This window comes from Trichosurus vulpecula, chromosome 1 (assembly GCF_011100635.1).
Source record: "Trichosurus vulpecula isolate mTriVul1 chromosome 1, mTriVul1.pri, whole genome shotgun sequence".
Taxonomy (NCBI): Eukaryota; Metazoa; Chordata; class Mammalia; order Diprotodontia; family Phalangeridae; genus Trichosurus; species Trichosurus vulpecula.
Genome location: NC_050573.1, coordinates 338,682,719 through 338,705,623, shown reverse-complemented (window position 1 = coordinate 338,705,623; position 22,905 = coordinate 338,682,719). Strand labels below are relative to the sequence as shown.

The 22,905-nt window shown below is 35.4% G+C and overlaps 1 protein-coding gene across 1 annotated transcript in view; it reads right to left on the bottom strand.

The window, feature by feature from the left end:
* DNAH5 (dynein axonemal heavy chain 5) overlaps positions 1-22,905 on the bottom strand; it is a 314,391-nt gene that overhangs the window by 139,811 nt on the left and 151,675 nt on the right. The window contains exons 41-48 of the mRNA XM_036745231.1: positions 21,989-22,096; positions 17,081-17,234; positions 11,619-11,765; positions 9,371-9,612; positions 3,876-4,052; positions 2,869-3,070; positions 1,555-1,697; positions 637-771 (exon numbers count right to left, since the gene is read on the bottom strand). Of these exons, the coding sequence (XP_036601126.1) occupies positions 637-771; positions 1,555-1,697; positions 2,869-3,070; positions 3,876-4,052; positions 9,371-9,612; positions 11,619-11,765; positions 17,081-17,234; positions 21,989-22,096 (1,308 nt within the window). The remainder of the gene's footprint in view (positions 1-636; positions 772-1,554; positions 1,698-2,868; positions 3,071-3,875; positions 4,053-9,370; positions 9,613-11,618; positions 11,766-17,080; positions 17,235-21,988; positions 22,097-22,905) is intronic.

The following is a 22,905-nucleotide window of genomic DNA, read 5'->3' as shown; positions in this document are numbered from 1 at the left end:
AAATAACATTTTGTATATATGCATGCCCACATATGGCCTCTTTAGGCTATATGTGCACTGGGGCCTTTACCTTGTTCAGAGAAATTTCTGGCTTCACTACAATTTAGGATTAGACATTATTAACATTCATAATGATATTTATGTTGGATTTTAAAGTTTTTAAAGCACTTTACATGCATTATTTAAATCTTCTAACAACTCTATGAGGTATGTATTATGGATATTATCCTCATTTCACGGATGAGAAAATTGAGGCCCAAAGAGCTGATACAACTTGCCAACAATCATATACGCACCAGAACAGGAATTCAAATTTAAGTCTTCTTGACTCACGATTAAGTGATCTCTCTCCTATACCATGATGCCACTAAGATCCTCTAGCTAAAGAGTTTCTCTGGAGTTGGTAACAAGCACATCAGCAACATAGAATACCAAACCCTGGAAATTTTATTGCAATGTCTTTGCCAAGTGTTTCACAGAGTGAGAAGCCGAAGATGGCATCCAGCTAGTAGGAAAGGTACAGTAATCTGGGTGCCACAAAAGAAAGAATTTAAGCTACTTTCCCTAAATATACTCAGAGAAACATTTTGGGTTTATGAAAGTTTCAAATATAAACATGACGAAAAGAAAAGGTACCTGGAACATCAAGGGAGTAGTTGCTGAAGAAAAGTTCAAACTTTTGACCATGTGACTTTCAGCATTATATTTTGACATAAATCCTTTGATAATAACAGTTTTAGCTGTTCCTTGCTCTCCAATTAACAATACAGCCTAAAGATAGAAGCCAAATAATCTGAGAAACATAACAAAACAACTGAAAAAGAAATCTTTTTTTGACTGAAATTAAAATTAAGCTTTTCTCTCTCAATTTATGGAAAATAATGCATAATAATGAATTAGAAAAAGCAGGCCCAATATTACTGAACGATGGTATAATGAAACAGTCAATTACTGTGGATGTGTTATTGATTTTTTTTCTAAATATCACCTCTAAGGTGGCTTAAATATAATTTTTTTATATTTCCCAAAGCTGTTTCATTAAATACCACATATCAAATTAGCCTTGAATACTTTGAGAATACTTGTTTTCAACAGTGTGAATATTAACTTCACTGACACTGATCGCAACCATTCTACAACTTTTGGTAGATGCACTTCAAGAGTTACTGTGGCCAATAAATTCATCATCTTCTGAATGACCTGGAGATAAGCCTCTCATAACTTAGTGAGGTTGGACCTTAGTTGACAAAGTCTGTTGCCAGGCCTGTCCTCCCACCTCTCAAGCCATGTGGAAGCTGCCAGAGCCTATTTTTTCCTGGCTTAGTCTTTTAACACCCCCAAGGAACCTTCATGCAACAATGAGGAGGTTGGTTCTCAGTTGACAAAGCCTGTTGCCAGGCCTATCCTCAGGCCTCTCAAGCCATGTGGAAACTGCCAGAGCTTATTTTCTCCTGACTTAGCCTTAATACCCTGAGGAGTCTCCATGCCACAATGAGGCATTGCAGTCAAGCTTCTGTTATAACAATTAAACAAAAAAAGTCACAGAAATCATACCTTGCCTTGTTTAGCAACAGTTTTAATTAGGAAGTCAGTCCTCACATTATCTACATTTGGCACCAAGATGGAGCCATATTCTGGAGTAAAGTCAGAAGGATAAACATATTCTTCAACACATGTGTTCCAGTGCATCCATTTGCCTGATTAGAAGAGAGAAAAATTAAAGCTTTCGCAGCTAAAATAAATATATTTCACATGAAATACCCCTTTTACCTATTTAATAATTTGCGCTTATCAAGACAATTTCTGAGCAATCTGCATAAAACAAATATCATCAGTTTCACAGGCATAAGTACATAAAAGCTAAATCAGAAAGTGATTAAGGAGCTGGCCCAAATTTACAAGGAGGAAGCGCTAGGAAAATATGGCCTCAATAGAATTCTATTTTTCAAGATGAAATTCTCCTAGAATTTAAAGTATATAAGGAACAGACACTAAAAGGTACTGAGTCTTATTTTGTAGATGAGAAAACAGACTCAGCAAACTAATTTGCCACTGATCATGCACATAGAAACTCCAGAGACAGTCTCCTAACTCCCAAAGCAGAACATTTTTTTCTATTATAATATACTTTTCTGAGTACAATGCCTTACTTATACCATGAGGTTTTTTTGTTTATTTTTAAACAACTTAGAGGAATCATGGTGTAGTAAATAGAGAGGCCTAGAAGCCATAAAGATATGCCATTGACCCATATTATTGAGTGACCTTGGGGCAAGTCATTTAACCTTTGAGTACTCTAGGCAACTATCTAAAAAATAATAAAACTACAGGGATGATGTCAATTGGCATTGCTAGAGAGAGTTTCCTCGCCCAGCAGTTCCTTATAATAATGAAATTGCAAGTTAAATCCCTAGATTTTTAACAGTTTGCATTCTTACCACAATCAAAATAATTTAAAAAGATGGAGATGAATTAATATTTGGTTCCTTTATGCATGAAGATACAATTTTGAATTTATAGTCAATAATTTTAAATGATGACTCAGAAAAAAAATTTGTTTCTGGAAATTCTATCAAGTCAATATTAGTTATGGATACAAGAGACAGACTGGTATAGTACGTAGAGAGCTGGTCTTGGAACTAGGAAGATTTTGGATTCAAGTCCTCCCTCTGACACATGCTGGTTGAGTGACCCTGGTAATTCCCTTAATCTTTCAATGCTCCAGGCAACTCTCTCTTAGTTAAAGAGAAAGTTCTGACCTGCATCAATAGATGGGAATTTTCTCAGCCAAAAGTTCCCTAAATCAAGGAGATAAGAATTCTAGTCTTGATTCACTATTCCTACAAATATATAACTACATATACTAACCATCAGTAGTTACATAGTAATCAAACATAGTGTCTTCATTTCCAGCTAAATGTGGCAAATCCAGTTTCAGTGTTTCATGAGACCTCAGCCAGTTCTCCATTTTAGAGCGGTCCTCCAATTCCAGTAATGCTCCAACACTCCACATCAAAGAAAAAACATATAACCTCTCCAGGTGTTCTGATGTGATATCCCCTCCCTGTTCCTATAGAATACAGAAGCCTTCTTTTAAATACATAATTTTCTAACTAAAATTTTTGCATGAAGTTTCAATTAAAATCAATACAGAAGGAAGAACAGATTTCTGTAGTAACAGATGAGGAAGTAAAAGGATAATTTTCTACATATAAATTTAAAAGGTATAATTTTTTCAATTATGTCATCATGCTGAGCTTAAAATGGCTTAAAAATTCAAACTGAAAACTGAGACATTTGCTAGAGTCATAGAGGGGATTAAGATTTGGGGTAAAGGTCAGACTAAATGTCACTAAAGGTCCTCTTCAACATTAAAGTGCTACAACTCAAAATTACGTTTTCTTAAAGAATTGTTTTTGATATATTACTGATGAAAACTACAATAATATATATGCAGAATACTCTACATTTCATCTAAAATTTTTATAAATAGACACAATGGAATATAAAACATTCTAAAAGTTGAATTTTAAAGCTAATTTCCCCTATGTTTCTAACAGAATGCAGAACTTTGATATCAGTTTCAAATATCATAATATATCATTTATATGGTACCCTAAAGTTGGCAAAGCACAACCATCACAACTCTTCTCTGAGATAAGTAGTGTGGATATGATATGTCCCCATTTGGTAGATGAGGAAACTGAGGCACAGAACAGTTAAGCAACTTAATTTAGGCTCACAAAGCATAAAAGTCAGAGCTATGGCTCAAATTCAATTTTTTTGACTACCAAGCTGGAATTGATTTCACAACATCAGATAGCTCTTAAAAGAGCAATTCCAAAGCTCAGAAAAATTCTATTATTTACATTTACCTTAGAAGGGATTAGGCCCTGTAGCATATTAATACTCTGCATGATCACAAATGCCTCAAGCATTTCCATCTTGTAGTCCAAGCACTGGATGCTGAAGCGATACAGGTCAGAGAAAGACTCAGTGTACAACTGACGAAGGATTGAAGCTTCTTGGGGAGAGCGCTTCTTCAAAAAACCCTATTAGTTCATACAATAATTTATTGTCATATAATTATATACATGAGAGTAATGGCAGACAATTATTTCTAATAAAAGTTATTTAAGCACCACTTAAGCAAGTGTAAAATATATTTTCAGGGTCTGAAGGATCAAAAATTCAGGAATCCAACTCATGTAATTACGACATAAAGGGGAAAAAAATAAGGTGAGGAACCCAGGAAAATTGTGTAGAAGGAATTAAAGATGAATCAGGAAATTGAAAAAGACAACATTGAAACTTAACATAATTAAACATTTTCTATAACATTTTAATTGAAGGATAGTATAGAAAGTCTAGAAAGAATTACTCATGGAAATGAATAATTTAAAATCTTATAAGGCTAAAAGTTTATAAAAATTATCTTTCATTAAAAAAGTTCCACTTTACATAAACAGAAAAGTTCTCTTAAGGTCATAAAATCATCTCATTCTTTACCTCAACATGCATTAGATGAAATCACATTAGATACTCTGAGGCAAGGAGAAAGAGTGCCCTGATATGAAAGAGCATAAAATTGTTCATGAATTCAGGAATCTACTATGATTCTGTGCCCACCCAAGGGGGGGGGTGGCAGCCTTGAAGACTCAGTACATGCTTGCTTGAAACTAACTTCTATCCTTGTCCTATCACCTAATCTCAATCTCACAATTGTCTTTGACTTTCCTCAGAATTGTTGAACTGCCTTTTTTTTGTATGAGTCTGATTTACTTCAAACTAGTGCCAAGACTGAATATTCAACTGTCAAGTTCAGCTGGACCTTATGAATGATGTTTCTTCCAGTGGTGTTCATCACAACTCATAATGTCTTCCTGCTCTGCAAGACTCTAATCCCATAATTTTGCCACATACGGTTCACAAAAATGCTCAAGATCAACCTAATTTTCTCATAATATCTTGAGGTTATCAATAAATGACAAGGTATTATCTACTTGTCATCCCTCACTTTTGCTCTGTGATCAGCCCATCGTCCTTTGCCAACATTTAGTTCTCTGATATCCCTTATCCCTGTTCTTCTTTAAAATTCATCAAGTGTTACATTTCAACCTACTCAAACTCACCATATCTCTATACTGCCCTTTGTGTGGTATTCATTGTCTTTTGTTCAAAATGTAAGGGAGTGATCCTTTAAGGGAATGGCCCTTGACTATTTAATTGTTTGGGTCATGAGTCTGCTCCCAAGAAAAACAATTGCCGAGTTGTCTACCTTAACAGTTCAAGAGTATGGGACATAGGTCTTCTCAGAGTTCGAAGACAGGCAATTATTGAAATTGTCTGACCTATAGTTCTGAAATAGTCAATGTCCATTTGAATATAGCAAGATCTATCTAGATACGGAGGCAGTGGAGAACACAATATGCTTCAGTGGCTGGCATATGAAAAATTCAGAAAATCTTTACATAAATAACTTAGGAAATATTGACAACAGATATGCAGTTCTAGGACAAATATAATTTACCTGATGTTAAATAAAAGATAAGGATTTGGTTAACCACAAGCTAAGGTGGAGTAATTTAGAGAGACAGACAGACAGGCAAACAAAGACAAATGCACAGAATGGGAAAGAGAGAAGAGACAAAGAGAAAGACAGAAACAGAAAGAGAGAGAGAAGAAAGAAGGGGAAGAAAAGGGTAGGGAGGGGAGGAAAGGGAAGAAACAATATTCTTTTATCTCTATTATGATTTGCTGCTGAGATGACAGAAGATACTTTTTTGCATTGTCACCAATTGTTGTTGATAGGTGGAAAAGGAAAGGATGAATCCAAAAGAGCAAAGCTGGAGAGACTTTTTTCCAATTTTAAGGAAAACATTTCCTTTTGCTAAAAATATAATACTACTTTAGCTGAAAACATCAACTTGTTTGGCTCAAGCAACATGTCCATTAGGATATTACTCAAGTAAAGCTTGGATCACCTAAATGGAGCAGTACAAACATCTGATCAAAAGTTTATAATTCTAGAACTCCAAGCAGATGGGATTTCTTCCCACATGTGTCTCACGGGCTGGTTTCTCAAGTATATGCTTGCTCTCCCCTAGAGACAAGTGCATTAGTGGGAGAATGTGACTCAGGCTTATATGTGAACTCTGATATATTTTTTTATTCCTGCAGTCTAATCAAGCTAGTAATCTAATCGAGCTGCCTTTTCCTATGTTTGTACTCTATAGTTCCATTTCTACTTCCCCTGTAAGTATATTCAGGACTATGAAGGCAGAATTCAAATATGGTGGCCCTACTTTCCTTGAGCAGAACTTCCTCTCTTTGCAAAGGTTTGAGGGAGACTGTGGGTATGAAATATTTCATATTCTGTCAGACTTGCTTTTTTCTGTTTTTTATTCTTTCATTCACATTATGGCTCTCTGGATAGGGAATGGGGACAAGATAGCTCAATTAAACAGAAAGACAGCCAGACATGTAAAAGCAAAAATATCAATAATTTACTTTTTAACCTTTGCATATGTTTCCCATTTTGCTTTAGTCTGTTATACTGCTTCCATTTTTATCCTTAGATGGACTAAAAATTATTTTACATAGTTTAGGTCTCTCATTATCCTTTTATTGCTTCTTCCTACGTCATGAGGGCATGCTGTTCATAATCTTCCATTGCCTCTCTTAAGAGTAGTTTCTGAGCAAGTTTATATCCTAAACCAGCATGGTCTTTGGCTACCACCTCTCTCTATTTGACAAGTAACTCTAATAGGCACTTTTCAGATTTATTTGGTCCCCTTTTAATGGCAGTCATTGATAATTTAATTTAAGAATCTTAAGGAGTTCAGAGAATTTTTCTACCTTTTCATCTGATGCAACCAGTGTTGATACAACAGTTACAATTATTTTTATGGTGGGCTTTATTGCAAATACAGTCCTTTTGACACAAACTTTTGCCATATCAATCACAGATGTCTTTCTCCTTTGAATTCTGGCCCAGTCCACAGCTGCAACACATCCTGTGCTGTCAGGTACAGATCTTGCACTGAGCCAATTAGGCGCTAAGTCATGTACAGCTCCTGCATTGAGCCAATGAGGTATAGTCACATACAGCTCTGGCTCCAAGACAATCAGGTGCTGTCACATACAGCCCTGGAACCGAGCTTTGAAACTGGATATAATCTGGAAAAACTGATATTTTTTTCAGGGCTTCATGCATGGGGAGGATGCTCTACCTGAGGCATTCCCAGCCAGGACTCTGGGAGCTAAAATCAAGGGGACCCTCAGCATGTGAACCCAGATGTTGGTGCTTCCCCAGTTTGGTGATGTATGTAAATATTTCTATTCTGTTAAGCTTTATCTTTATACTTCTATATTTCTTTAATACTGCTTTATATTTTCATTCTGTGCAGAATAAATGTTACACTGATTCTAATTTGGTGTGAAGAGTGGTCATTATACTGTGCAATCTGATCCTAAAAAATAGTTAAAGCAACTGCACATATCTCCTTAAGCAATGAGAAAAAATCAATTTAAATATGATGGTGCCACGATTAGAATCACACAAGACCTGGCAGCTAAGACACTAAAAGACCACAGGTCTTGGAACACTATATATTGAAGAACAAAATAACTGGGGCTCTGGCAGAAAATATCATACCCAGAAAAATTAAGCATAACTCTGAATGGAAAAAAAATGGACATTTGATCAACTGTCAGACTTTCAAGACTTTGTTAAAAAAACTGTACTTACTAGAAGATTTGACATACAAGAGACAAGAGAAACATAAGGTACATACCAAAGACTGACTACAAGGGATTCAATAAGGACAGACCATTTGCTTTATATATGTGTGTGTGTGTGTGTGTGTGTGTGTGTGTGTGTATATATATATATATATATAAAAATGTAGGTATATATATGATTGTCTTTCGTAATTGGGTAGTTAGTTCATAAGAAAGATCAGGGTAGACCTGAGTATGATAAGACGTCAAAAAGTAAAACCATTTAGGAACAGTTAAAAAGAATAATTATTTTATACAAATGAGGTGCAAGAGAAAGAATTGATACAGAGGAATTAGATGGGAGAGGAGGACTGGTAGTTCTGGTAACCTATTTTCATCAGGAATGGGTTTAAGAGGGAACAACACATACATATGTGTGTATGTGCATGTATGTATATGTATGTGTAGATTATATATATAGACATAGATATAGATATATATGAGTATGAAAGTCTTCTAAATCCCGAAGAAATAAAATGGTAAGGGGATAGGGAGGGGAGATAGGATAAGGGAGAGATCTCTAGAGGAGAGGATGAGGAAATAGGTTAAAGGGGGGTATAGAAGGGTACTTAGATCAATGGGAATGGGAGGATAAAAGAGGGATCTCTAGAGGGAAGGGTGAGGGAATGAGTTATAGGGGGCTACAGAAGCGTGTTTAGATTTATGGGAATGGTAGGATAGGAGAGGGATCCTTGGGGGGGAGGGGTAGGCTAAGTAATAGTAGGGGCAAGGTAGCAGTAGAAGTAAAGTAGAGGAGGCAGGAGGGATAAGAAACAAGAGATATGCACAGACATAAAAACAAAGATCAGGAGTAGAATTTGTTAGGGAAAATATATGTCTATATATCTATGTAAATATCTGTATATATGTATGTATATATCTATATGTAGTAATATATCTGCACTTAATTGTAGTGTTGGGGAGCTGGGAGGAAGGGCAAAAAAAGAACAAAGTAAAAAGTGCACAGCAGAGAACAAAACTTACAAGGAAGCAAAGAAAAGAAGAATCGCCTGCAACACAATGTGTAGTACTTATCATACAGGTTTTCTTGAAATGAAAATTTATTGTTACATATTTTGAACCCTCTCCTATGTTCTGCTATGTACATGATTTTTTTTCTTTTCTTGCTTTGTATATATTTTTTCTTTTTTCTATTCTGTATTTGTATTCGAGTGTTTGAATCTAAAATAAAATTTTAAAAAATGCTATACAAACTTTAATCACACTGTGAAACTACTATTGCACTGAAATTTCAAAAAGAGAGAGAATCCGCAAGTTCCCCTACTAAAATACTTACGAAATTGTAAATTCATTAAGGGTATGGACTGTCATGTTCTCACCTTTTAATTCCAGAACACCTACCTGAATACTTCACACATAGCAAACACTTAAGTGACTTTTGAATTGACCAGAATGATATAGCAAAAATATTCATGGGTAGTTAACATGTAAATATTCCAGTATATTCAAGATACTGTGAACTTTGACATATCAACTAAATTTTGTTCAGAGAATCAATAGAAAAATAAGAATCTATTCAAACAGAATATTAGATTTTTTTTTAAATTATGAAAGTTGTATTCCATACCTCAAGAATAGGACTCCAGTTGAGGACAGAGGAACTCATGAAAACCATACCATTCCTTGACACCGTAGCAGGAGAAGCATTGTCGATGTTATGAGGCTCAAAAACTATTTTGCAGTTTGGAGCCATAGGGATACGATCTCCATTCGCAAGTGTTAACGTTTTGTTATCATCCAAAACTGAATTCAAGTTCTCAATCCAGATTGCATCAACTGGACCATCAAGAACTATCCAGATGTGTTCTCCTAAAATAACCATGCCATCCAAAAAAAGAAATATGATGTATATATGTATACATACATATATGTGTGTTTGTGTGTATATGTATATATGTACATACACACATATTTACACATATTGTATACACATGCATATGTATGTATTTTCATCATCTTGTAAAAGAAAGTTGTTCTATTTTATCAAATATATCAGGAGGATCGTTCTTCATAAATATGTATCAAAATTCTAAAGAAAATATATAGAGTCATCACTGGAATGCCATATAAGAATTCTATTATTTATTTCAGCACATAACTTCACAGTGATGGCAAATTATGCTGAATTTTCGTGAACAACTATCATGTAACAATAAGGTTTGTAGTTATAATTTTCCCATTAAAAACTAAGAATCTTCAGTTGTAAAATAAAATTTAAATAAAATACTCTATTTCAAACCATTGAACTTAGTATTCAACTGAAAAAAATTGACATATGTCACCATACACAAGTTTTGTGAGAAAGAACAGATAACAAGTAGATGTTTGTTTCTTTGTTTTGCAAAGAGGAAAATTACTTATAGATGGCAATAAATTTTCCTATCTTAGTAAATGTTACAAAATATTATGACTAGAGGATAAACCTCATAAAGACTCATTTCAATTCAATTCACCTGCCCTGTGTCCACCTAAAGTTGCAGTTTAAATTATTTACTTGTCAGAGATTTCTGTCTCGGGGGCCCAGATGTTCTCTAGAGGATGGGATCAGGCCTCATGTTTCTAAAACATCACATTTCAAAAATGTCACATTGCACCTTTCATTAAGCTAAAGCCAAAGCACAATAAAAGATGCCGTAAGGGAAAAAAATTCAAAACTCATGTCCTTCACAATTTTTTTTTACAAAGTACTCTAGTTTCAGTGGACCTTCTTTAAGACATGACCCTTGTGATGCCTGAATAAAAATGAACTATATACTGAAGTAATGGTCGTATTTTTTTTGGAGGGGGGAAGGCAGGGCAATTGGGGTTAAGTGATTTGCCCAAGGTCACACAGCTAGTGTGTCAAGTGTCAGAGGCTGGATTTGAACTCAGGTCCTCCCTACTCCAGGGCCAGCGATCTACTCAACTGCACCACCTCGCTGCCCCCAATGGTCATATTTTTAATAGCAATTTGTCAAAGAAAAAGTTTTCTCTTTTTAAGTTCCTCTTCTTTCAAGTCCTCTTCTATGAGAGCCTTCTTTGAGCCTCCAAGCTGAAACTAATCTCCCCTTCAAATATGTCATCATCATACTCTGGACCTCACTTTTGCACTTGTCACAGTCGGCATTGTGGTAGTTATTTGAGAAGTATCTTAAGCTAGGAGTGTGCTGAAGCCACCTTGTACATACCGATGAATTTTCAGTGTGATCATTTATGTCTTGGAAACTGGCAAATACTAAAAATTAGGGCTAGATTTATTGTTTTATTGATTGTCTAGACTTAAGAATGTGATTAAAAATGTCAATAATGCAAATTAAGCTTAAAATGCATATACTTTTTTAGAGAGCTGATTGTTAATTTACCAGCACATCACTAGTCTTAACCTTCCCCACTCCCATCAGATTATGAGTTCAAGTGGGAATGATTTAATTAGTCATAGTATCTCTCAACACCCACAGAGCATCTACACATGCTTTACACTGCGTAGGCACTTCATAAATATTTGCCGATATAATTCAATATTGCAAACACATCAATCAGGAAAATTAATAGTCCTACATTCACGAATTGCATACCTGATGAATAAGAAATTATTAAGTTTACAGAACCACAAATTCTTAATCTTTGTTCAAAGTACTAATGTTGAGAACACAAGTCCCTTTTTATTCCAGACTTGTAAACTCCTTGGAGTCAGAGACTGTTTCCTTTCTCTCGCTGTATCTCTAGTACCTAGCACTGTGGCCCCTTAATAAACTGTTGAATGGAATTGGTTTGAAACCAGTATTTTTATCAGAAATATCTTTAAATTTTTAGTTTTGTACTTATTTTTTCTTTACCTTTCTTTGCTCTCAAAGTTTTTCTCCAAAGAGTGGAGAAAACCCCATCTGTCCAGTCATTGGTGGCTACATCAAGACGACCAAACATCTGAGGTGCTGTGATAGCTTTAGGATTCATTCTCATTTCACGGTGCGGCTTTCCACAGTCTAGAGATGATAAATCCAAAGAATCAATATCTAAATCTTCAAACAAAATATACTATATTGCAATGAATTTATGTACAACACTATGTAGAACATTATATTGTCATCAATGTTGACAGAGTGAAAAATTAAATTAAATTAAATTAAATTAAAAGCAAGAATCCTTTGATAATGTATTTGTATAATATACACATATGAGTGTATATGCACGTATGTGTGTATATTATATATATACATATATGGTATATATGGCTGTGTGTGTGTATGATTAAAGCCATTAACACTTCAGAGACTATGGCCACTTTATTCTTCATCTTCTAAGAAGCAAAAAGCCTGTATTGTAGAGGGTTAATAAAAGACAACATGCTAAAATTTATGAAAGTACTAATGTAATCTGGGAGTTCTTTAAACTTCACAGTTCAAAAGTCTTTTGGTTTATGATGCACTTGATTAAATTTTGTGCCTGGAATACCACCTAGAAGATTCTTTATTCTCCACATTATCAACTTTGATTTTCTGGGATGTGTTCTTACTCACCTTGGAAAAGACAAGCTAAACTAATGTCACATGCATCACAGGACTTCCCCTTATGGCCAACCACAGAAATATATTTAAATCATCATCATTCAACCTTTAAAATTACTCTTCAGTTTGCTGGACTTTTCTGCATGAATCTCCAGGAAAGACTTGTGTTTAATCAGCAACAAAGAGATCAGTAAGACTTAAAAATCATTAGAAGAAACTTAGAATATAATTTTATATATAAAATGGCCATATATACGCAAACATGCACATTAGGAAAGGTGCTACATTAGAGCCCGTGAAAATGTGTTCTATACTTTCCCTCTAAAAGCCTCATAAAACTATGCAGGTTAGTAATCAGTACTATTTTATTACCCTGAACTTCAATTTGATGGCCATATTTTATCTTTTGCAATGAGTAGAATCCACAAAACTTTGCCCAAACTTTTATTATTTACTTTTTAAACTCTCTTTCCAGGAGAATAGGAAAGCATTAAAAAATGATCATGATATATATAGTATGTTGGCTATCAGAAGCAGGATGCTACTCCCCACTTTCATTTTGGGAATGTCACAATAAATAACTGATAGTAACACCAGTGTCCTCAGCTCCTCCCATTCTTGGTTATACACTGGTTGGCAGCCATTTCCTTCTAGCTGTTTGGATGAGGATGGCGATAGGCCTGAAAGTGACTGACCCTTCCACATCTAGTTCTTGTCAGTATTGGAATGTTCCCCAATTGCTCCCAGGATCCAGGAGGAACCTGTCCATTATAGATGTAAGGTATTATTTATCTCATGGCCCCTAAGGAGGAAGATGGATCTCTTTTGATTTAGCATGCCTCAGACTCACCTCCTTCCAAACTGACTTCATCCTGTTAGCTCTTCCATTGTGGACTGGTATTGCATTATCTCTAAGGTCGTGAAACTGAGGTGACACATGAATGTGTTCTCTGGCTACCATTTAAACAGCTACTATAGAAAACCTGTGCTCCAATTGCTAATTCTTTAACCAAAAGACTATGATTACTTAACCAGCAATAGATTCTTTTTCCAGGATGCCAAATTTAAAACTCAGGAAAAAAATCTCATCCAATTTAGTTCTTTTGATTGATCTGACTGTTCTGATTAAATCATGACATATCTAGTATCATGAACATATGAAGAAAAGAATTTCAAATTGGAGAAAATGAACCTTTCATTCAGTACTTCTCTGGAGACCAAATTGTTGGATAAAACATTTTGCTCAAGGACTACTCAAAGCTAAAGACTGGGAACGTCACTTTTAAGTAGATAAGATCACATCCTTAAGTAGCAAACCCTTTGAGCTTATCCTCTTAACCTAACTTCCATTCCCACAAGCAAGTTGGATGCTCAAAGAGTGCTTAACTATTTGCATCCTCAAGACTGTAGGAATAAATATGGGGGGGCAGGGGGAGGGTTTCTAATAGTTCAAGCACTCCCTTTAGATGAACTCCCATGATTACCTGGACAACCTTAATTAACTTTTTTTAAAAAAAGATATTTACAAAGGAACTGAATGGTTGATATGAAACATTCTCCCATAAAGTCTGAGACACACTCTCCCACAAGTACACACAGAGTCAAGGGAAAAATAGGATCACCCTCACAGAGCACATAAGATAAAGGGGTAATAGCTCCTGGTTTCTGTAAGTTCTTTTGTCCAATCTTCATGACTTTCCCTTGTGGAATGTATAGCTCTCTGCTAAGTTTTCAGGGTGGATCCTCTTACAGAGTCCTGAAGTTACCTGCCCTTAGTCTATCTAACTTGTCCTCAGCTCCCAGTGCTAACACTGTTGTTCCAGGGATATTGTAACCAGTCTGACAGAAAGTCTGAATCTTCCAACTTTTAGAGTTTACAAAATCATCCTCTAGTCAAGAAGGAAGAGACAGAAACTATCCCCAAAAGATATCTAAGAAATTCTTGCTGTGTGACTTGGCTAGAGTTGCTCCAATACTATTCAGGCCTGCTGTTGGAATGCTGGGTTCTGAAATGAATTGCTGCTTTATCCAAGACCCAGAGGATATGGCTGTTTCTATTAAACCAAATACTTTTTTTTCTTTTTTCTGCAGCCTTCCTTACTATTCACTCCCTTAACTGTACAATCAGACCCCTATACTCTGAGTTTCTGTGCCAAACCTTAGAAGTCCCTGAAGAGATTTCTAAAACAGTAACAATTATAATTAATATCTGATTAGCTTTCTACTTACATTAATTATCCTTGCTACCATATGGATACCCTTTCTCACATATACCATACCTATGGCAGGTAAAGCGTTCTTCTCATCCTATATGCACTCTACTCCTTGACAGAAAGGTCCCCAACTACATATTTGAAATGTTCTGGGAATTTTGTCTCCATACCCTGGGTCCCTTATATCTGAAAGACTTTCCATTATGTTTCTTCTCCACCCTAATGCCCATCCAATTAAATTTGTCTTAAAAAGTTGATTTTAGGGTAACCCCGAATCATGTTTTGTGATGCTTGTCCCAGGTGCTAGAATTGCTAGTTATGGCTCTCATCACAAGTCACCATCGGACTCCTTATTTCTTAAGGCAAAACTTTTTCATCACTCCTTATCTTCCTTTACCTCCATAACTTTCCAACTTAACTATCTCATCCTGCTAGAAATACTTTCCTTAGCCTTTAAAACCTTATAGTCTCTTTTCCTACCTGTCTCTTCATCCGTCTCTTCACTGTCTCCTCTTCATTATTCTGATTCTTTGGGGATGATATTTTCTTAACCTCCTTTTCTTTCCTTTCCACTTTCCCTCATCAACCTCATTGGCTCCATAATTTCGACTATTAATCCTAATTGCTTCTCAAATCTGTATTTTCAACATTAATTTTCTCTTCAACTTCTGGACTACAACTCAAAATGATATCTGAATGGAACATCAATAGTTCAAATTCATTATTTCCAAAGCTAAACTAATTTTCTTCCCCAAAACATTCCTCCTCCAAGATGGTCTTCCAACCTCCAATCTTTGCCACCACACAATCATTCCTTTACAGTACTTCTAGGTTTATCTTCCTTACAGATAAATTTGATAATATTACCCTACACACACTCAAAATCCTCTAATGGATGCCTGTTACCTATCAAATACAAACTAAGCATGGTACTCGAGGCCCACCCCAATCTCACACCAACCAACCTTTCCAGCCTTAAACCACACAACTTTTCTCTATACTCACTAGGTTTCAGCTAAACTAAACAACCCCAATATAAACTTCTCTCTGGCCCATAGCATAACTTTGCTTATGGTGATCCTTACATCTGAAATACCCTCTCTAATACCTCATATCTCTTCCTACTGAAATTATATCCATTCATCCAGGACTGGAAGAGATATATCCCAGGCCTTCTGGGAGCCTGGGATCCTACAAATGACATTATCATCAAAACAGAAAATCTATCTGAAGAGCGCAAATCTCATGAGGAAACTGGGTACAAATGCCACCTACATAATGCAGCTTTCCTTCATTTTGTCCTGTTGCACCTGGCTCTCTCTAGGGACAGGGACCACCAAACAGGAAAGTTGTCTAGCTACCAAAATTGGGGTCAGCAACAAATTAAAACTACAAGAGATCAATCAATATTTACATATTTGGGGGAAGATTGTTCAGCCAGAATTGAGCAACAACACATTGAAGAAGTGCCAATATTAAATCAAGTTCTAGAAGTCACAGGTCAGAGGCAGTGTAGCCTAATGTGTGCAGAGCTGGCCTTAGAAGCAGAAAGATCTGGGTTCAAATAGACCTCTGACATATTCTGGCTATGTGATCCTGTGAAAATCACTTAACCTCTAAGTGCTCTAGTCAATTCTCTAAAACTGTAAGATTCAGAGATGTCAACATGCATTGGTAAAGGATATTATTCAATAAGACCTCCTTATGCCAATGAAAACACAGGTCTAGTTTCTATCATCATACATATCCTGTTCAAGCCAACCTTTTGAGTGGCTGGTCAGGGTGCTTACCATAATTCTTTACTAATGTAGATGAATGATTGCTCCTGTCACAGTCAGCAGCAGTTAATCTCCCCACTCCTATACTTCTCATATACTTGGCATGTATGTCTTCCATACATTTACCAAATATAATTTTAAATTATGTGTATCTTCCTACATTTTGTATCCTCCTACTATACTATAAATTCTGTGAGGTCAGAGAATATGTCTTAATCTTTGTATCTCATTCAGGTATTTACAAATGTTGTGTACTTAGTAACTATTTATAAAATATAAAATTAGATGGCGCAGTGAGTAGAGCACCGGCCCTGGAGTCAGGAGGACCTGAGTTCAAATCCGGCCTCAGACACTTGACACATGTACTAGCTGTGTGACCTTAGGCAAGTCGCTTAACCCCGATTGCCCTGCCAAAAAGCAAAAAAAAAAAAAAATTTAAAAAAATATATAAAATTAGAACCCAAGCCTCCTAGAATCCAACAGATTGTCTGATTTTTTTTTTAACGATCAAATTACAAATGGCTCATACATTGAACAGCTATTGCTTCCACTTGGGCCCTCCCTTGCCATTTATCTGCTAACAAAGCCTTAAATCCAGGACTTCATGGGAGCTACCCAGCTACTAGAATCTTCACCTACCTTCCTTCCTCTCTAGTTCATTCCCTCCTCCCCTCTAGATTCAAAGGACCTCAAGAAACCATGTATCTAAGAAATTGGACCTGGATGGAATATGAGGTTCACAATCAAAGTACAGGAATACTATTTCAACTTGGGATAACTCACAACTCAAATATTTCCATACCTGTCATTGATTTCATTAAGGTGTAGATGCAGGTTGTTTTCCCTGCCCCACTAGGCCCCAAGGTCATCATTCCATGCCTCACTTGCTGTGTTTCAAACAACTGAATAACTTTCAGCTTCCAAGGAGGATGATTAATTAAACCAGCTTCTTCAACCTAAAACCATAACCAAACAACAAAGTCATTCCAATTTGATGCAAGATTCCAATTTGTAAAATCATATTTAAGACATACTTACAAACAGAAAACTTAAAAATTCTTGGGATTTTTCAGTTTATCATCATAGTATAGGCTTTTCAGTGACTTATTGACATTACACAAAGGCAAAGGGAAGCATAATATTGCCCATTGGTAACTGAATAACATTATCTTTATTGGAGTCCATATCGGGAAAATAAGTTAAGAATAAAGTCTGAAACCACAACAAAGTAGATTTTAAATTCTCTATTAACTCTTGATTATTACTCATTTTGCTTCCTGATTCTCGTCCATCCTCATCCATTTGTGAAAGTGATTTTCATAATGTGCAAATCTGACCATGTCACTCCTACTGAATAAGCCTCAGTGACTCCCTGTTGCTTCTAGAATCAAATACCAAGTCTGCTGCTTGGCATTTAAAGCACTTCACAAGCTAGCCCCAAGCTAGTTCTTCAGTCTTATTGTACACTACTCTCTTTAACACAGTCCAGTCAATTGTCCTTAGTATTTCTCAGCCATGGTACCATCTCCATGCTTTCTTACTGTCTAGCCCCCATGCCTGGAATATACTCCCTCCTCACCTCTACTATGAATCTTTAACTTCCATCAACTCAAGGGCCACCTATCTCATGAAGCTTTTATTCATCCCGAGGTGCTAGTATCTTTACCCTAACACCATCTTCTCTTTAGATGTGGTTTGTATATGATTATATGCAATACAAATTGTTATGGCACCCTGCCTCCCTATACATACATCACTGATAGAATATAGGGGTTTCAAGAGTTTCTGTCATAGAGTAGTCACTTAAATATTTGTTGATTTCTTGATTGATCAATACATTAGAAATACTAGTAAACAAGGGAACTCTGAGCAAAACATAGCTGTAAATCTGAAATGCCCGATTTTATAATATATGGCTCAAAGATGAAACAATAATAATAACAGAAGAGATTATATTAAAAATGACAATATCAATACAAAATATCAAAATATATGAGACACAGCCAAATCAGTACAGTGGAAAAATTTTATTCAAGAATATTTATATTAACAATTGCAAAAAATAAAGAGAATTTAATTAATTGTTTACAGTTTAAAAATTAGTAAATGAACAGATAGATATTCCCTCAAAAATGTAAAGAAAATAGCAATCATTGATGGAAAATCAGCAAAACTAAAAATGGATAGTCTAATAGGAAAAGAAAAAAGAAAAAATTAATAAGAGTTATTTTGAAAGATCAAAACAATTGATAAACCATTAACAAATGCAATAAGAAAAAAGCAAGAGAAAAGAATACATTACCCAAAATAAACTTGGGAAAAGGAAAAAAATTGAATTGAGAAGACAAAAAAAAATGATCAGAGATTATAACATGTAGTTGTATGTCCAAAAGTGTGAATGTTTTTAAATAGTTTAATATTTTTACAAATATAAAATATTTTGTTGAATAAAAACTAGGAATAAATAAATCAGAATCAAAATAGTAATTGAAGAAGTCATTAATTGAGCTGCTATATAAATCTACACTAGGACCAGATATATTCATCACAAGCAAATTCTATCAAAATTTGAAAAAACAAATACCAAATGCACTTTACAAATTGCTTTCAAAATGTAGAAAGGTAGAACTCCATATAACTTTCTATGGAACTGATATGATCCTAAGTCTCAAAGCTGATAAATAAGGTAGAGAACTACAGAAAACTATCACTAATGAATGGATATAAATAGACAAAAGATAAATAAAATACTAGGAAACAGACTAGAGTAATACACTTAAAACATATTAACTATGATTATACAGTGGCTAAAATAGAATTGATGTCCAAGAGAAATTGGGAAATATTAAGAAAGCTAGTTCTAAATAGTCTACATCCCAAGGTAATTACATTTGGATAGAAGATACAACACATTTAGGGAAGCAGTAGCCAAGTTTTGTTCTAGGCAGCCGCAAGAATTGTAAATGGAACAATAGGGAAGAAAACTGTCAACACTTCTCTAGGGGTAGTGGTACTACTATTTGGATTTTTGTTTATGGAGCAAAGGCAATTAGTGGAATGGGGTCTGGGTATCATCAAGGCAGATAATAAGCAGTCTCTGTTGGACAGGTGACATGCCCTGGCATCCTCATGGATGACTGGATAGGATGTGAAATATGGTATGGAGAATGCTAGATCAGTGGTTAAGTGAGTTTTCACTCACTCACCAATAAGGATAGATTTACTCTTGGGAAAAGTCCAGAAGCTGAGTATATTAATCCTTCTGTCATTCAGGGAGGTGGGTCATGCTCCCTGGAGATTAAGACCAATATTACAGGGGTGGGGAACCTGCGGCCTAGAAGGCCACATGTGGCACTGGCTTGAGGCCCAAGAGGGGCACATGTGGCCTCATGGCCACAAGTTCCCCACCCCTGGTCTAGAATGTCAGAAGGAGATTGTTTCTTTTAGGGAGTAGCGCAACAACAGGGCAAGTGGTGAGATGTTTGCTCTGGTCAGGCCCTGGCACAATAATAAAGACTGAATGGGCTTATCAAATTTATTAAATGGCTGGGCATTAACCTCCAAAGACATAATCAAGTCCACAACAAATGAACAAAAATAATTCATTAAGTACCTATTACTTGCCAGGTATTAGACTAGATGCTGAGGCCAGAAATATGAACACGAAGCAGTACCTGCTCTTAAAAAGCATAATAGGAAGAGAAAATACCTATAGAGAAGGCATTGCCAGGGAAGGAATTTTTGTCTAATCATTGAGATAGTAAGTGGAGCCATAGAGTAGTCAATTATCACTCCTTTTGAAGCAGCAGTGGTAGTGTTGATTTGATTTACTATCCTTGTGGGTGAGGGGAGCAAGCAATTGAAATCTAGTCATAAATGCAATAGCAATCAAATAGTAACAATTCAAAGAATCTTTACAATAATAAAATATATAATTTGCAATAAAATGTATAAGGGCAAACAGCAAATCAAGGAAGATGATGATACTTTTATAAAGGGTGAAAAGGTATACCAACTCCAAGATCTGTTGGAGTTGGTATACCTTTTCAGTAATTACCAACTACAATAATTATCAAAATTACTGGAAATACTGAATAAATTGTGGTATAAGAATGTAATAGAATGCTATTTCACCATAAGAAATGAAAAATATGAAAAAGCAAAACTGACAAGGTACATGAAGTGATTAAAGGTAAAGAAGATAGAACCTAAAGAACATATACACTAATGAGATCTATGTAAATACTAAGAGAAACAAAACCTCAATAAACATTCAGAAATGGGATGTGGAAACAAACAGGATGATTTTGTTGCTACCTTATTAATGTACACCTTTTTAAAACCTATGAATAACAAAAGTTGTTTTCATGCGTAATCTTTTATAATCTTTTTTCCACTTTTAAAAGCAAAAAGAAAGAATTAAATGTCAGAATCAAGGTGCAAGATGTAAGAGAGAGAAAAAAGCTGAGGCTAAAGGTGAACAAAAAGTACTTATAGTGCCACGGGGCTGTTCGACCCAATTTGCTCTTTCCAGAAAAAGAAACTTTCTTTGTTTTTTTCTCTCAAGGATGGCAATGACCAGTGACTGACCCTTGAGATATAGTCAGCCTGGGAAGGAAATGTGGACTGATTATTCACTCCCTCAGAGAAAAGATGAAAAAAATCCCTAACGGGAGGAATACTGATATATCTGCTTAATTTCACTTACAAGACCAGTAGCTTTCATTTATACAATGATTTTGAGTCTTCTACATATTACACTTACATTTCTACATTTGGTGCTCATCTCTGAGGTAAAGAGGCATTGTAGTATAGTAGCTAGAGAGGTAGCCCACAAGCCAAACTGGCTCTGTGAAATGGGGGCAATTCACTTAATATGTCAGTGCTCTAGGACAGCCAAGCCAAACTCAAATAGAAACAGATCCGTGCAGTCTCAATACTGACCCAGAAAACCACAAATTAACATTATCTATGCTGTATTATATATTTGTTTTGTTAAACGTTTCCCAATTGCATTTCAATATTGTTCAGCCACTGGGGGTTTTGCCTTGATACCTCTGTTCTAAACAATTATCTTAGACTATAAATTGCAAAGAAAGTATTAGAGGCAATTTCTTTATCCAAGAGGTCCCTATACATACAACATACATAAATATATACATATATATCTGTGTGTATGTATACATATATATATATATATATATACACACACACACACACACACACACACACACATGTATGTGTGTATAGTTCCTATCTCTTTCTTGTGAGGTATGAATGGAAGGCATCATTATCACCATTTTGTAGATAATGGCCCAGACAGGATAAGTGATTATTACCCTTAAGGTCATATAGTTTTTTTTAAGAGATAGAGCCAAGATAGGATCTCAGATCTTCTGATTTCTTAGGCTGTGTTTCATTTTATTATAAAAACTTGCTTACTCTCATAAAAAAAAACAAAAGCACTGACATAGTCTCTCTTGAGCTCTCTTGAGCTGTGTTTCATTTTATTATAAAAACTTGCTTACTCTCATAAAAAAAAACAAAAGCACTGACATAGTCTCTCTTGAGCCAGTAGGTATCACCACAGGGGCCTCACTATATCTCCATTTAATTCAGAGACAACAATATCGAACAAACACCTTGAACATACACACACACACACACACACACACACACACACACACACAGGAGCGCACACACACATTACCTTTCTGTCAATTGCAGCTTCCAGTTCAGGATACCCTGCCTTATCTAGCTGTATGTTTGGGAAAAGGTCTTCAATCAGACTCAGGAATAAGGGTTCATCCTCATCAATCTAAGGGAATAGAAAAGAAGATAAGGGAAAGGAAACGAAAAAAAAATCAGATGAATCATTTTATCAGTAAAATAAAGATTTTAACTAAATCCCCAAAAGACCAATACAGTCCTACATATTTGACAATAATTAGTAAATACACATATCATCTTATTTTGAATCTATACATTTTCATCATCTTTCCTAGAAATCAAAGAAAAATGCCATCTGTCACTACCTCGAAATCTGACACAAAGCTTTGCTAGCATCACTCTGTTTATACATCTTCCAGTTAAAGATTAAGAAAACACACTAATAGTTATAATAGATGAGAACTCATTAGCAAATTGAGGAAGTAAGAGTTCTATTTATACTTCTCTTATGAAGGATGAACATCTATTCACTTAAGTAAGACCACAGAACAAAGAAACACAAATTTAAGACTGAAAGGAATATTAGAGGTCACCAAGAACAACCTTCTCATTTTACAACTGCAGGAACTGAGGACAAGAGAGATTAAATGACTTGCCCAGAGCCATACAATTAATAAGCATCTGAGGTGACATTTGAACTCAGGTTTCCTGACTCTAAATTTAGAATGCTATAAACTATTTCATTCTGCGTTTGGACTCTATCAATTGTGTCTGTCAGTATACTGGCTCAGCCTCATTCTCTGCTCTAAAATAAAAAATCTAAGTTTCTTACAAATTTGTACAATTTAAATAATTTGCCATGTCATATTGATGGGAAATGGGGGAGGGGTGAGTTTTAGTTCAAATGAATAAAAATCATTCGTTAGAAATAGAAATATAAACTGGACCTTAACTGAT